Source organism: Electrophorus electricus, chromosome 1, assembly GCF_013358815.1.
Source record: "Electrophorus electricus isolate fEleEle1 chromosome 1, fEleEle1.pri, whole genome shotgun sequence".
Classification (NCBI taxonomy): Eukaryota; Metazoa; Chordata; class Actinopteri; order Gymnotiformes; family Gymnotidae; genus Electrophorus; species Electrophorus electricus.
Window position 1 is genome coordinate 4,222,737 of NC_049535.1, and position 16,355 is coordinate 4,239,091.

Sequence of the window (16,355 nt, forward strand, 5' to 3'; positions counted from 1 at the left end):
ATACAGGACTACAAGCTTAAATACTGCTATAACATCCATGTGCAAAAAGACAAACTGACATGTAATTGTGAAACACTGTAATTTGTCACAAGTTCCAGCGCATGTCACAAGGTCCAGTGACTACATCAATTCATTTTGTGGTAGCTAAACCAAAAGTGGGGACATATGTGGTATGAGGCTATGGTCCTTGTGGGACTGCATTCAGTGGAGGAGCGATCTCTTCCACCCACTCCACCTTCGCATTCTGGGTGCTCCCAGGAGCAGGGCCTGGCCGGCATGAGAGGGCCCCTGTGGACATGCACATCTGCTGAGGGCCTGGAGGAGCCTCCTGGGAAGAGGTCAGTCTGTTCACTCTTCCCTCAAAGGGCGAACGAGGCCCCGCCGTGCTCTGGAATGCGATGGGCCCACTCACCCCCCTCTCACTCCACACAAAGGCTCCATGACGCTATTGAGAGAGAGAGAGACACAGAGAGAGGAGGGGTGCAAACATAAAACAGATTGAAAGTGGGCTGGGGACATACAGTACCAAAAGGGTGGGGTTTGTAGCAGAGAGACACAGCTGTAGTAAACAGTTCAACTCATAGTTCACAGGCTGCCAAGAGTCTTTCCAGGTCAAGAAAAGTCACCTATCCTCAGTTAAGAAGCTTGTGTGTGTGTGTGTGTGTGTGTGTGTGTGTGTGTTTGTGTGTGTGTGTCTGTGTGTGTGTGTGTGTGTGTGTGTGTGTGTGTGTGTGTGTGTGTGTTTGTGTGTGTGTGTGTGTGTGTGTGTGTGTGAATGTGTTGGTATATGTCATGACAAATTATATATGTGGGTTCATGACAACTGCACTGATTTTAGAATATTACCAAAACACAGTAATAGTAGCTTTAATCCAGGAACGTCTGGTTTTCCTTTTCAGTGTGAACTTTTTGGCTTAGTGGATATTTTAAGACGTGAATTCTTTTGACTCTGATAAGAATGCAACTATAAGCCTGTAGAAGATCAATGTTGAGGTCTTCATCTGAGAAAGTATCCTTAATGTCTTGCACTGATATTTTTTTTGACTTTCTTATACCAAAGGATATTTTATTGTGAGTATAACGAAAAGTTGAAATATCTTGCCTTTATTATCACTTGGATAAAGGTTCAGCAACTAAAGATGTAACAAATAACAAGGCAAATGTGGTTGAATCAAAAGTATGTACCATGATTTTAGAAGAACTAGAGTGAAAGGTCTTTAAAGCCATAAATAATCAAGTAAAGTAGATGTACTTTTAAAAGACAGTTAAGTACACTACTGAATTACTCCCATCCTTTTGTATGAGTGAAGTAGTGCGTATATGTTTTTGAAACCCTTCATTTATACATCCCTTATTCTGATGAAACCGCTATTGCTGCCTTCAAACACTTGGAATACAAAGTGTGTTAGAATGTCTCCCGGCTGTGTGCATACAAATTAAGGTGCACATTAAAGAGTGGAACTGTGTCATACATATGTGCTCTTACTCTTCCTTGGTAGGGCTGGCCATGTGTTCTCCTGGAATCATACTGGTGAAGGAAGGACATGTACTCCACTAATTCTTTAGGCTGTCCAAGGGGGCTCAGAGTCGGAACTGCAAACATCGAGAAACAATGGATTTTATAATGACAAACAGCATACATTCATGCATGCATTAACATAACATGCACACGCACAAAATAAGAGACAGCTCACCGATTCCTGTAGCTGGAGACCTGTCTCTTCCCTCTCGGACTCTGGTTACTGCAGTGTGTGTGATGGGCTGGTAATCAGTCCTCTGAGTGCTGTCCTTACTGTATGCTGCTTTTCTGTGTACTGTTTCCTTGTCCAGGACATCTGACCACCATTTAAACTAATGGGAAGTATTAAGATATAACAAAGAAAACAAAACAGCATCAATGTGTAAACAGAGGCTAATGATAAACACCGTGGCATAGTTTCTCATGTTCAGGAAATCACTGAAACGAATAGCAACCTGTTCAGCCATTGTGCCGTCGGTTTCCATATAAGCAATAGGCTCATTAAAGAATCTGGCATTGGTTCGAATGAACCTCGCGTTGTACGGCTGCGGGATGTTATGCGATTTCAGCAGCTCCGTTTCTCTTCGATCTCTGGTTTCATATTTATGGTCCTTGTAGAATTCGTCCGGACTTAATCGATCCGGCACCTTTTCATCAAAGATCCTGTAGGTGTTTGAACTGCGTCATAGAAAGCAGACGCGAAATAGCTAACGTTAGCTAATGTTAACTGCTGCACTTCCAACGACCAAAGACTACATTAAGGAAAACTCCAGCATTACAGGTTAATGTCACATACCGGAAGGATTCTTGTACCCTCTTCTTTCGAGGTAGACATATCTCCGCACGCTGATACATGCTGTCTTCAGACGATATAGCTCGTTCTTTTCATTCTGGGGTCACAACCATTATTTGGAGGTTGCTATGCAACAAGAGACGCAGAAATTTGACACTTAGCGGCATTAAATCACACTCTCTGTAGCCCACTGATTAAAAGAAACTACAGTCAGTCCAACCCATAGACTGTCTATGGTCCAACCTGAGCCATCATAGAATAGCCACCATTAAATTATAGTAAAACATCATTGAACCTGACCTGTGTTTCATGAACAAATGATACAAGCTTATCTAAAAAGACAAACAAATAAGATTAATAACCTACATCAGATTAAAGATAATTAAATAAGGAAATTGTGTCATTACCTTAATACTTGTTTTATTTGTATGTCAAGGGATAATGGTGACATTGTATGGGGATATTTCAGTCTGTCCTAGGTCATACTATGTAAGTTGTCTTATAAAACAGCCTAGTAAAGGCTTAACACTGTATTAGCACGCCAGTTAGTATTGTTGTTTAAACCTAATGGGTGCCAGTCAGTGGTCAAACTACTTCTCAGCCATACTGTAAAAGAAGGAAATAATTAGGAAACCCTTTTGTATCATCAGTTATCACCAGGTAGCCATACTGGCAGGGAATATCAGGCTTGCTGGGAAAAGTTATTGGGAATTTTAAAACAAACCAATTTCCTGTGTTCACCCACAGCTTCCTGCCTGTTCTGTTGTGCGCTCGGTTCCTCCTGCTTGACATGTAATGTGATTAGAGCTCATTAGCCAGATGTCAGTGGAGCCGGTACAGGGAAGGTATCGTTTTACAATGAGAAGACACCCCCCATTTAGCCAAGCACATTTTTTATTTTATCAGACAAATAAGTATTACAAGACAAGGGGAGAAATTAAGTAAGGGAAAATTTGTTGGCTGTGTTGGGATTAGTTGGGGCAATTTAAAACTTGCTGAAGAAAACAGCCATGGGTCACGCAAGCATCATCTGGCCCTTCTGGTTCCATCACAGGATGATGAGCTGACTCTGCTTTTACTATAACAGATCAGTAGGCATACTACAGCACTAACTGAATGATGGAAACGTTAGTCACACTCCTAACCAATCCTTAAATTTCTCTAAACTTGTCAAGTCAGTTGCCTCATTATAAATTAAACTAATGTTATGAACACAGGCCTGTTATTACCTCCTGAACTACTCCCCCCCAAAAAAAAACAGTCACAGAAAGGGAACAACACAAGAACGTCAAGTGCACTGTGCAGCTAATAGACTCAGTGATGACATAGTGTATTTGCACAACAGATAGAGAGACCCAACACAAAAAGCACATTTCAGTGTGTCCTCTGTGAGTTTCTATCACATGCGGCTGTGCAACTTTTACCCAGATCGATTCTCTAGCCCCAGCATAAGACACTAATCTAATCTTGCCACTGTCAGCGAAGGGGATTGCAGTGAGTATGCAGATTAGTGTCAGCAAGCATGCTGGGAGCAAAAGGAGGCCCTCAAGAGATCATCTATGCCTGTAGCCACGGTTACAGCGCATGTGGTATGAGAATGGCCCTGTGGGTGCTTCCCAAAAGATATATTAGGAAATCTTGTGTGAATGAGGGAGCTGATAGAATCTTCAATATAGAGGACAACACTTTTCATTACGTTGTTAATAATAGAGCACAACTGTGATTGCTTCAAGCCAACCACCTTAAGGGAGTTTTATAGAAGTGGGGAAAATTCACCATGGCAACAGTATAAGGGAAAATTGTGATTGGTGAATTTTCCTTAAACAGAGCATCAGAAACAGGCTAGTACACTAGCAAGGATATATCTAAAGTATTAGATAATATAGGTTGTAAAAGGAAATGTAATCTCTCTCTCTCTAGGATACTAGTGGTGTGCTAGTATACTAGTATGGACTGTAAGGATCAATATTAGTTACATGCTTCATGTAAAAGACAATCCTCTGCACACTATAATCTAAAATGTAGAAAGGAAAGGGCGTGGCTAATATTCCTACAGCTGTGTAGTACTGTGGGCAGTCGGTTATGCAGTCTTATGCATGGTAAAGCATTAGAATTAGGTCTCGTGACCTCTTGAAAAATTATGTTTGTGGTAGAGTTATCAATTATGCTGCCAAAGCCATCATGTGGAAATGAGAACAGGATACAAAATGTGAGATTCTATATAGTGCTTTATTCCAGGGTGGCAACTGAGTGCTTGTTAAAATACAAACAAAATACTGGGAGGGTGTTTCTCACTGGTTTAGTTTAGAGAAGAAAACCTACATTTAGAGTCACAGAATCTACCCATTGAGGAAAAAAAACCCCAATAAACTTATTTTTTGTTATTTACCTATGCTGTAATTATTGGACTATGGACTTATGCAAACACACACACACACACACACACATACATACATATACATATATATATATATATATATATATATAAATATAAATATACATAATTAAGGCTTGTGCTTACATTTGAGTTACTGCATTGTACAATCTTGCAACATTCAAAAGGTGCAAAAAGGATTGGTAACAAGGGCGAGTCAGGAGGGCATGAATGATTACTTCATAGCAATTGGCTGAACAGTAACAAACTACTGAAGAGGTGGAGCTCAGTAACGAGTACCGAATCCACGGATTTCCAGTTTGGAAATGTCTCTCTGGTTAGTGAACTCAGCCCTGTCAATTCGGGAGCTGGGACTGCCTACATATCTCAGCCAGTGCTTCCTATAGCCAGAGAGGGGGGGAGGGGAAGAGAGAGAGAGAGAGAAAGAGAGAGAGAGAGAGAGAGAGAGAGAACAATTACTTGAAGCAAATTGCATATTGCACAGTAAATTTCATACAGATAAGATGCAAATAAAGACAGAAAATGAGCATACTCAGTGTTCTGTTCAGGAGTAACTAACAATGGCAGGAAATTTATTTAATTACTATCCTGATCTGAGCAGGGGCTGTAATTCTTGATATTCAACAATGCTGGTACACAAGCCAAAGCTAACAACATCAGCTAAGTCAGCAAACGCATCTCGGGAGTTCGAAAAATAAGATTATGCATGAAAGGATCCCTCCCAGATGACCAGAGGCAGGCTCTTGCTGGCTGCTCTTATAGCAAGGCCTTGCTCAATGCTACCTGTCTTCCACCCAGAGGATGGCACTAGAGAGGGGAAGAAGAGAAGCCCACTCATACCAGGAACTGCGCGTTTGGCACAGGACAAATGAATCTGCTGAAGTACCCGTCAATAAAGAATTAATTGTCCATGCCATTTTTCCTTTTTTTTCCACTAATTTCATGAATGTATGTACTCGAAATCCGAAGTTCACCAATCGGGTATCAGCAGAGTTACTGTGTGCCGATCGCCGTAAGTGTGACTAAGCGGGGAGAGGCCGAGAAAATCAAAATGGACTATGACTAAGATGAAGCAAATAGCTCATATCCACTACAAATGAGAAGTAATGGGGGAAAAATGTGCTGTGGGACTAGAAGGCCCGAGCAAGGGCAGCCAGGGTGTACAGGTCATCTGAAATAATCTCCAGGACCGCAGGCCAAAGCCCAGCAGTAGGTTTCCACCCGGAGCGGTATTACAAAACTCATACAAATCACTTACTGGGCTGGGCTGACTCAAAATAGGAAACCCAGCCCTGAGACAAGAAAACATGAGAAGGCGCTTACGTTTTACAGAGGGACAGAGGGTTTGTTGTCATTTGTGTCTGTTTGAGGAATGCAGAGAAGCACACAGCTCTTGCTCTCTGCGTGTTTTCAAAGAGCGGATAACCTGTGCTTTAAACAAAAACCACCAAGAACTTTTCAAGCACTACTCTTTCAACCTGTAAATGACTCTTCCTCTTTTCCTAGTAGTATCTCAATCTTTCTTCAATCTCCCCCCTCCCCCCCACCAGATGCACAAAACAGTGTTGTGCTATATATGTGCGCGCGCGAGCGTGTGTGTGTGTGTGTGTGTGTGTGTGTGGAGGGCTCATTGTGTTCTGAAGGAAAGGAGTCTTGCCCTGGTCTTGTTATTGAGGAAGTCTGATAACACAGAAGTGCAGTGATAGAATGGAATTTCCTCCAGCTGGGAGACTATCCACCGACCACACAGACCCGCAATCAGCGAGGCTGTACCAACAACCACACAGGCCAGCAATCAGTGAGGACGTACCACTGATCCTAGAACAGCTCGTACAAAGTGTTGTGCTTGGTTGGCTGTGCATTGAAATCTTGAGCAGATACTTATCAGCTGAATGTTTAATACAAAAGAACAAGGAAGTCCAAGAAGTTTCAACCTTGTCCTGTCACTGGGAAATAAACCATTTCTGTGGAGGTTCTGTGGCAGTATTCCATTAGGCATCATGACACTGGTGAAATGCATGCATGCGCTGTCTACAGTTAAACAGTCTTTGCTCTCATGTCTCCGGAATGGGTGTGTAGAATGCTGTCTAACAAGGGTCTCCTGAGACCTCTGCTCTCATCATGTGTGCTTGCGCACACACGCACACACACACAGTCACATACTCCACAGCACATAATGGAGGACTCGCCCACAATAAACGAACGCAGACGTGCCGATAAGAACTGAGTGGGGGATACAGAGAGCAGATGGAACATGGTGAGAGACAGGAGAAAAGGACAGAAGAACAGTGGAGAGAATAGAGGGAGAAAGAGCTGAGATGAGGACAGAATAAAGGAGTGGGCGGGGGACTCCCATCCTGCCCTCTCTGTGTGTTTAAATATTTAATAAGCAAATACATTTCTGCTTCCTCACTTTCCGACTTCGTGAGCCGGAATAAAGAAGAGGATGTTGTAAAATAATGAAAAAACAGCCCTTTTTTTTCTGCAGCAGTAACCGAAACGTTCTGGCTCCGTGTCCAGCCAACTCACACACTCTCCAGCGATCTTTCAAGTGTGGCTACAGGGTGTTCACACAGTCAGCGCATTATCTGGGTTGTGAGGTTATGTGTAAACAGCTGGGCTCAGCACTGGTAATTAAATAGAAATTAAACCAATGCACATTATAAAGGTACAAACCTGTGAAAAAACCTTTATGCTGTTTATCATAGTTTTCCTTTTTTGTCCTTGTTTTACATTGTATTAACTTACTATTAGAGGTTCAACAAACTAAAAAAATATTAAGGTAACCAGGCTACAACCAAAACAAGAAATGGCTGTTTTTGCGGTATAGTCGGCAGGTTGAGTGCAGGTGCAGAGATTAGAATAAGATTTAATCAATGTAATATTCAACTAGTTATAAAATGAAAAGATAATATATTTAAATACATAGTAAGCTAGTTAAACTTTAAAAAAATTACCAGGACATCAACAATAATGCATATTTATGGAATATTAGATGATTCACTTACAACACATATGCACACATAAGAACACATTTTCCCATAGATTCCCTTTTCCCACATGAACGCATTAAGATCAAATGAACCCCAGCATAAGGCAGTCCCGTATGATGGACAACTGGGTGAGTCTCTCGCATTCTCTCGTTCCTGAATGTCTGGGTCACATTTGGGTGTCAGTGGAAAACTGTGATGTCATCAAGCCCTCAGCCCTGTGTGTCGCGCCAGCCCACCTTCAGATTATGACATCACCTCTCCTCACCCTGCCCTGCATCTGGGACTGCAGATTGGGACACACCCACACATGGCGCACAACAAAACAGCGCAGGCCAGAGATCACGTCACCCTCTAAGCAGAACCCAGGCTTTGGCTACGAGCAGCACAAGAGACCTCAAAAGACACAACACAAGAATTCTTGTTAACTCACGCTGAGCCTAGCTGTGTCAGGACAAATTATATCCGCCTGTCTGTGACAATGGCAGAGGCTATTATTTCCAGCTTGGTCGAATTAATGCTTACAGACTATATCGGAGAGTAAAATGTGCTATACATATTTCCATTTCTGATGATAAGTTGTTCTGGAGGATGTCTGACTGAGTTTGTCTGTACGCATTATGGTACACGCAGCGCATGAAGAGAGTCATGAAAAACGACAGTATTCTAGACTGTTCCATGGCACAAAGATTTAGTGACTGGCACCTTCTACTGGTGAAAAATGATATTGCAGGAAGATGTAAACAAATATTTACATTTAGGGCATTTAGCAGACCCTCTTATCCAGAGCGACTTACAAAAGTGCTTTGTCGTTCACTCAGAATATATCCTAGTACAGTAGGTTAGAATCAAACATACCAATGAACTAGAATACTGTAGAATACATGGATGAATGCTGATACCTAGAAGTACAAAATACATATGGTATATCCTAAACAATGATAAGTGCTATAAGCAATAAGTGCTAGAGTTTGTTAAACAACAAAAATAAACAATACCCTACAATACGTACTAATGCAGTCAATCAATAAGTGTGGCAAATGGGACAGACAGATAGACATACATACACATATAAACCTGTTGTTTGCAGCATACAATTAGTCTACCATAGAGTCTTTTAGATATCATTAATTGCACAACACAGATAAAGTATGAGCTTGAGTTACCTGCACATCTGTCAGCCCGTATAACACGCTTGCAGCCTAATTTACAAAAGGTTTCCTCTCAACATTGACATGGAACAGCGATCATTTGCGGCGAGGGCGTTGGAATACTCACATCTCCTCGACCTTATCCCGAGGCCCCTGCACTTGGCCAATCACGGTGCCCTGTCTGGTGTTCTTCACCCAGCCATTAACCCCCAGCATCTTCCCCTGATCCTCCGTGTACTGCACACAGCACAGTCGCATGAGATACTGGTATATTATGCTTACCCGATGTTAATCCAGATCTTTTTGAGCTACTATGCAATAATATTATGCAATATACAGTAAGTAGAAACAGTATTTGTTGATAAGGTGTTGTTTTGAAAGGAATTTTCTTTTTGTGGTCTGCCATGTATTCAAATATTTCTTGTCTTAAATGAGAAACCTTACGTTCATACACTATTGTGTTCCTCAAGAGCTAGAATATTGGTCAATCTAAAATATAATCTGATTCATTTAGTTATGAGAAATCTTACCATTCTGAAGCAGACACCTAAAATGTAAAATAAAATTGTTTTAGTAAGATGTTTCCCTTGTAAACAGTGTTTTGGTCTTGGAGAAACGAAAACACATCATATGTGGAAATACAGACAAATCTGAATAAACGCCCACTCGCTTGTCCATACATAGGAAAATACTTTGCGAGCACTTTTGGAGGCGGGGCTGCCATTGCGTGCATGCTAGTGTAGGCCACCCCACACACGACGGTGTCGAGCTGCAGCTGCAGTACATACCCTGAACATTTCCGAATACTTCGAAATCTACGGATGCCAGTTTTGCGCCGGATGACATGACAGCCAGTATCGTCAGGCCTAGGAGTAAAACCAGAAACCCAAAGACGTGCAGTCCGCGGCCGCACATAAGCGGTATCACGTTGCCACCGCCCGCAAGAGCATGCTAGTGCCACTTCGCATCGCGAGATTTTCGAGTCGAGCGATATTTCTGCAGGCCCGTTATATTTTTATCCGTAGCGGCGATCACGTTTGACCCGTCACGCTCTCCTTACACACAACTCGTATCTGATTCGTCACCATAAGTAATCTTAAGTAGGCTCAGTGTTAAAACATTTTAGTCCTGCGTGACTAAAAACAAGAACATTATACTGAGGAAATATATTGACGCATGGCGTACTTTGAATTCTCCATACATACTCCTAAACAATCGCTGGCGATTTTAAGACGAACAGTACCCTGCATACCCACGGGGTGTCACCGCACAGACAGACGCGAATACGCACGTTTTTCCGGTGATAAAAGTTCCCTCTCTCTTTGACCCCGTCTCTGGCCAGGCAGGAGGAGACGAATGCTGTGGTCCTAGCAGGGCGGTTAGGGTACTGAGGCGGAAAACGAAGCAGTTAATACAGAACTCTCTCTCTCAGACCGAGTGCACTGCTCTAAAAATGTGGTTATTGTGACAACCAAAATGACCGCTTCACATGAAAAGCAAACAGTAATTAACAGGCATCTAGTCTTTGTTTATGAATAGGTGATTACTGTGGATAGCCTTTCTGTAGCAGAGATATGGATCAATTTCTGTATTAGCCTTTCGTATAAAATTTATTAGTACTGACGGAGAACTAAAAAACTAACTGCCAGTGATTACAATGCATGGACTGAGGAAAAAGAACAGAAGCAGGGCTACAAATCACTCCCCCCCCCCCCCCCAGGCTCTGCGAAGACTACACAGAATGTTTGAAATTGTGCATTCTTTTTAACACCTGAAAAAAAAGGCACCAAGGGGACAAAACGACGGGGACAGACACAGTGACTAGGATGGGTACAACATTATTTGTTTAACAAGCGAGCGAGTTCATTCTCTCTTGTTGGCTGGGCTGCACTCCAACCCGGATGAGCGGAACCGCCCCTCGCCGATTTTGAAGGGCGGCAACTTTTTCTGTCCCGCCACAGGGGGCGCACCAGCCACCTTGCCCGTCTCTGGAGTGGGCACTGGTATCGGTTCCTTCCTGCCTCTACGAGGCTTCGGTACGGGTGCAAGAGTTCCGGGGCTGTGTGCCCTAGCGAAGGGAGTACTCTCCTCGAACGAGGCTGCCCCTAGGAGCCTTGGGCCGCTTCGTGGGTGGCGGAGGCTCGTCGTTCTCGGAGACGACAGACCAAGCGTCACTGTCCTTGGGAGAAGCCGCATGGAGGACCTCCTTCACCTCCATCGGTGGATCCTCCTCATAATCGGACCCCATGTCCGACCGCAGATTGAGGTCGCTGTACTCCCCTTTCTCTCCACAATCATCGCAGCCCTTATATTCGTCCATGTAGGGGTCGTAGGACCCAGCAGAGTCCACTTCCAAGTGCCAGTTCTTGTAGTCCGGCTGATCTCTGCAGAGTCCGACCCCGGACTATAATCAGCCAGCCCCCCCCCCCCCACATTTCCGGAAAAAACGGAAACAAATATTATACAAAATTATATATGATAATAATTATTTATATTTACATTGTTTATCATTTTTAGACATATTTAGTTGTCTATATTTTCAGATATAAATAATACATCTTACAAAAAGGCATTTTTTTCCCTGTTTTGTCAGAAGTAACGTATAGAGCTACAATTAAGCTGCCATGGATCATCACTTAAACTTTATGATTAGGTCCCTGCTAAATTTACGCCGTGAAATTCCCCTTAAAAAAGTCCTTCCTGATTTTCTGTGAAATACAGGAAGATAAAAAGATCGGAGACGCGTCTTAACTGGCTGGCTTTAATGCTTTAGAGTTTAATGCTAGACCCCGTAGTAGTTTTTCTGTTGCTATGGAGAAAATTCAAACGAGAACTGGGGATTTCCTAAAAGTAATGTGCATTTTGACCTGCACTATTTGTCCTTTGGATTTCTGATGTGGATTTATTTTTCATAAACATTACTGATTTTGGTTTTAAAAAAGCACTTCTTTACACACTCTGTTATATTTTGGAAGTTCCAGGCTAAACTAAAGTCAGTATTGGGCTGCCTATCCACGAATTCTCAGTGAGAGAGAATGAACATTGTCTCTTGATGTTCAGTGCTTATCACTCAGACAAAGGCAATTATCTTAGCACGGCAGGCCTAGTGAGACTAAGTGACTATCCTAACTGTAAAGCTTGTTAAGTGTTATTTAATGCATTCTGTGAAATGTAGCAAATTAATTTGTATCCTAAAAGTCTTGATAAAACAGGTCCATGAAATTAACTGATTTACTTGTGAAATTAGTAGAGTCCTACTAATAAAGTCCTATTTATTTCATATAATGTGCCATTATGACATCACATCGTTGCAATGTGATCTCACTATTTGGCTACAAATAGCTATAAATACAGTCATTTAATGAGACAAGTTGCCATCCAGAGACTCCCGCGTCTGTGCTCCGTGGCTCTTCTGATGCAATGACCCACTGCTCTCTAGCTACCATGTGCTTTGACTCTTCAGTGACTCTGAAGACTTACTCACCTGTTGCCAGGCCAACCCTAGTGACTGCTTCCTCAGTTCCCTCAGCTTGTTTTGCCTGCTCGCGTTCCTGCTTTTATCCTTTTCCTGTTCATGTATCTATACCTGTTTATGTTAACTTGGTAAAACCCGTTGCCCTGCTTTGTGACAGCAGTGTTCCCTTACCTGTTCTAGCACCTGCGCCCATGCCTGTTGTGCATTTTGCTCCTGTGCCTGTCTGAGTTGTGTTTTAAAAAAATGACCTCTATCATTGCTTCTGTTCCTGTCCCCGTTCCCAAAGCTATTTCTCCTCTCTTCTCCTCTCTGCTCCTCTCTTGTCTGTGCTCACCTCCTGTTCAAGCCATGTCTTCAGTCCCACTCCTTTTCCCTCAATCTGCCCCAGCTCCCGTGTCTGTCCGTGGTTTAGCCCTGAGTCTCGTTAATGCCACTGGTCTGTTCACAATCCCTGAGCGTAGTCCTGCCGAGACTCCTATGCCTGTCTGTAGTAGTGCCCCTGGACCTGTTCCCACTACTGTGTCTACGCCTTGCCCAGTTCCAGCTCATGTGTCTACCTCTCGCTTTAACTCAGCCCCTGTGTCTGCTTCTGGTGTTGGTACTTCTGTTTTGGCTCCCGGTGTCATCTCCGTCCCCTCTACTTTGAATTGTTTGGCCCTTCGGGTGTCATGCGTTAACGGGGGGGGGGGGGGGGGGGGGGGGGTACTGTCACGTTCGCATACTGGAGTGTACCCCATTTCCCTGCTTACCTAAAGCACTTCCTTGTTTTCCTGCTATCATCTGTTTTTATGGTTACCTGTCTCCTCCACTTTAGCTCCAGCTGTTCCTTGTTCGTCCTTCATTATTTTTTGGATTGAAACCTCGTTTTCCCGTCTTGTGTTTGCTGCTCATTCTCTCCTTGTTCTGTTTTACTTTCTCTCTGTGCTTTCCCGTTTCATGTTTGCTAGTGTTATTCTGTTCTCATACATTGTCAGGTATTCTCCCTTCCCAACGCTTCCATCTAGATGATACTGCCCCTGTTCTTATGCGCAAGTATTGTCTAGTCTTTTCGTTTCAGCTTGTGTTTGTCTATAACCCTCTAATATGCCATTTCGCTCTGTTTTCCTGTTACCTGAGTTTCCTGTGTTTATTGTTTGCCTAGCATAAGTAGCCTGGTTCTGTGCTTCATTGCTGTTCTTCCATTAGCCATTCCTTAGTGTTAAGTTTCCTTAGTCACACTGTTAGCCTGTTTAGTCTTCTGTTTGTTTCCTTCATTTTTTATATTAAACTTGTTATTCATTTGTTCTATCCTGTCTGTTTGTTTACTCATTCTCATTAGGGCTTCCCTAGTCATTGATTCAGTTCACTCTCATATCCGAAGACTCGTTACTTTGCGTGTGTGTTCGACCTCAACCTCCCAACTGTTTCATTGCTGTTTCCTTAATATTTCCTAAATTCAAGTTGTAGTATTAAGTACATTTTAAATAGAAAAATAAAGATGCAGACTTGAGTATTAATTGAAGAGAATAGCAGGTCCCATGTTTATTTTGCTGTTCAATATAACATACAAATGAGGCATAGTCCGGAATATGTCTAACAGTCCCAAGAGGACATGATGTTTTGATGATGTGTACTTTCTTCAAGGACAGTTATATAACCACTTTTCTTTTCTTTATTACTTTTCAGGGTTTCCACCATTATGTTCAAATCATACATTAATTAACATATGCAAATCAATATTCAGTACTTACACCAGTTAGAGTTTCATGCCATTATATTAAACCGAAATTGATCTCATTCAAACCACTTGGTGCTCATCGTGATAATATCGTTTATTCCCGTGCCAGACTGAGTGTGGCCGCCCGAGTGCCGTGGGGCATGGAGCAGGACACACAGACTCCCTCGACTTTGACAGACATTTATTAACAATGACCAACAAGGGAGCACACACTGACAAACACTTAACACTAAACCCCATTCTTGTGTGCTATCCTGAGGGGCGTGTTTATGAATTAGACAATCGTGAATCCCCCTGCACGCGGCGGGCCGTACCACGTGATTTGTGGAGGGAGGAGCATTCCGTGACAGTACCCCCTCCCGAGGGGCGTGGCTCCTGAAGCATCTGAATCCAAGACAGCAAGTCCAGGCCCACACATAGACACAGCTTGGCAATGCCCGGTGCCCACCAAACACAAGGCGGGCCAGGAACCGCCTACCAGGGAGGCCTGCCCGTAAGAGGGAGAAAGGCAGAGTCCCCTCCTCTCTTGGGTAAGTCCGGTACGCTCCCATTGACATGACATAGCGGCTGTAGACACACAAAAGGCGCGAGTACACACAAACAAATGTGCCTTTAGACATACACGCGAGTCGCTGTGATATAGCACCTCCAACCACGCAGGCACTGCAGATGTGTTCTTGGCCCCAGTGGCATGTCTGCCCCGGTTCCGAGCGTGCCACCTCTCCTAACAGTCCTCCTTTTGCCTGCCGCTCTAGGAGCACCCCAGAGGAACTCTCCCTCTGGGACTTTGGGCGGACCCTTCCAGTCCTCCTGGTGAGTCCGTAGAAGCGGAAGAACTTGGGCTTTATCCTCCTTGGCTGGAGACCACCTTACTGCTTTCACCGCCGTCCTCGTGGAGTGCCTCGGCTCTCCTTGGCCCTGGCTCGACAGCCCTAGGCCCCCCCCAAAAACATTTCCATGGGGCGTTCCTCTCTACCTCCAGAGTTTCCGTGAATGTCAGTCACGGTTCTCTCCACAATCTCCAGGGATCCAGGCAGCAGTTTTGGACGTGCATAAGCACCCTCCACTAGGAATTCCATTTTTTGTCCAGGGAGTGGTGGTTGCTCATTCTGTGACGGCCCGAGTGCCACAGGGCACGGAGCAGGACGCACAGACTCCCTCGACTTTGACAGACGTTTATTAACACAACGCAGACAACAACAGTGGCACTCACACGTAACATTAAAGATGAACACGAATACACAGTTAACATTAACAAAGATTATATAAACATTGAAGGTGGCTACACAAACGAACGTTACCACTACATAGACGATGACCAACAGGAGAGCACACGCTGACAGGGGTTTAAATACAGACAAACACTTAACACTAAACCCCGTGCAGGTGTGTGCTATCCCAGGCAGGGCGTGGTTACGAATTAGACAATCGTGAATCCACTTGCACGCGGCGTGCACATCACTGTGCCCATCACTGCATCACTGAAGAGACACTGAGACACTGATGAAAAGGAGGAAGAGAACTACACTCAGATCATTATTATGATTATGTGGCATGGATCAAAACATGAAGCTTCATTATAGCTATTAAAATAAACCATTTGATAGTATTAATATAATAATAATAACAATAATGATAATATTAATAATAATAGTAAACTTTATTTGTATAAGACTTTTCAAAATTACACAGCAAGATAATAGTACACACAGTCAAGATAAAAACAGTACAAACATAACGATAAAACGCTGGATAATAAAATCATAGAACATAATACCTGATAAAACTGTGCACAATATAAACAGTGAAATAAAAGTGGTAAGAGGGATAAAACTAGACAGATTTACAATATTAAAAAAACCTTTATGGTGCATGTAATTTGCAGACTCCCAAACTGTGACTGAGTTTGCAGATCTGTGTCCTTCAAAACTATTTAGAACAGCTCAAAAGCATTTATGACAGGCCCCGCCTACCAGGCCCCACCCCACAGGCCCCGCCTACCAGGCCCCACCCCACAGGCCCCACGTATGCATCTGCTTCATCATCGCCCCATGTCACTGAATAAAATCAAGCAGTCCAAGTTGATTATGGAAAAATAATAACAGGCTATGGAAGAATAGAGTGATGGGAAATTAATTATGTATAAACAAAAAATAGGCCCACATAATTTTGTGTTCCATGTTCATAAGTTGAAGTAGAGGAGACTGAGGAATACACATTTTGGCCATTATAGTAAAAACAAGGGAACAGTTAAATAAAGCACAACGGTGATGTTAGCCCTACACATACTCAGGCGCAGTATGTGTGAAGCTCAC

The 16,355-nt window shown here is 43.2% G+C and overlaps 2 protein-coding genes across 4 annotated transcripts; both read right to left on the reverse strand.

Moving 5' to 3' along the window:
• Nucleotides 1-62: 62 nt before the first annotated feature.
• Nucleotides 63-8,478, reverse strand: LOC113578842 (uncharacterized protein C2orf73 homolog). Of its 2 annotated transcripts, XM_027012337.2 has the most exons (6): nt 7,716-8,478; nt 2,316-2,438; nt 1,975-2,197; nt 1,695-1,851; nt 1,487-1,593; nt 63-445 (listed from the first exon to the last, which is right to left on the reverse strand). In XM_027012337.2, the coding sequence occupies exons 2-6, from the start codon at nt 2,372-2,374 to the stop codon at nt 179-181; spliced, it is 813 nt and encodes a 270-aa protein (XP_026868138.2). In that variant the 5' UTR covers nt 2,375-2,438; nt 7,716-8,478; the 3' UTR covers nt 63-178. The 2 variants fall into 2 exon arrangements, with proteins under 2 accessions (XP_026868138.2, XP_035380021.1); XM_035524128.1 differs by lacking the exon at nt 7,716-8,478 and having other exon boundaries at nt 1,975-2,182; nt 2,316-4,420.
• Nucleotides 4,523-10,550, reverse strand: LOC113578856 (acylphosphatase-2). Of its 2 annotated transcripts, XM_035524135.1 has the most exons (4): nt 9,637-10,550; nt 9,379-9,395; nt 8,976-9,085; nt 4,523-5,087 (listed from the first exon to the last, which is right to left on the reverse strand). In XM_035524135.1, exons 1-4 carry the CDS (start codon nt 9,761-9,763, stop codon nt 4,973-4,975), a joined length of 369 nt encoding a protein of 122 aa, XP_035380028.1. In that variant the 5' UTR covers nt 9,764-10,550; the 3' UTR covers nt 4,523-4,972. The 2 variants fall into 2 exon arrangements, with proteins under 2 accessions (XP_035380028.1, XP_035380035.1); XM_035524142.1 differs by lacking the exon at nt 9,379-9,395 and having other exon boundaries at nt 9,637-9,730.
• Between the last annotated feature and the right edge of the window lie 5,805 nt (nt 10,551-16,355).

What these genes read in the sequence shown, in the direction of transcription:
- LOC113578842 (XM_027012337.2), bottom strand. Translation starts at nt 2,374, where the DNA reads ATGTATCAGCGTGCGGAGATATGTCTACCTCGAAAGAAGAGGGTACAA. An exon ending in AGGGTACAAGAATCCTTCCG is followed by an intron (nt 2,198 to 2,315) that starts GTATGTGACATT and finishes TCTATGACGCAG; the next exon opens with TTCAAACACCTACAGGATCT. An exon ending in GCCAGCCCTACCAAGGAAGA is followed by an intron (nt 446 to 1,486) that starts GTAAGAGCACAT and finishes CTCTCTCAATAG; the next exon opens with CGTCATGGAGCCTTTGTGTG.
- LOC113578856 (XM_035524135.1), bottom strand. Translation starts at nt 9,763, where the DNA reads ATGTGCGGCCGCGGACTGCACGTCTTTGGGTTTCTGGTTTTACTCCTA. An exon ending in CGGGATAAGGTCGAGGAGAT is followed by an intron (nt 5,088 to 8,975) that starts GTGAGTATTCCA and finishes CTCTGGCTATAG; the next exon opens with GAAGCACTGGCTGAGATATG.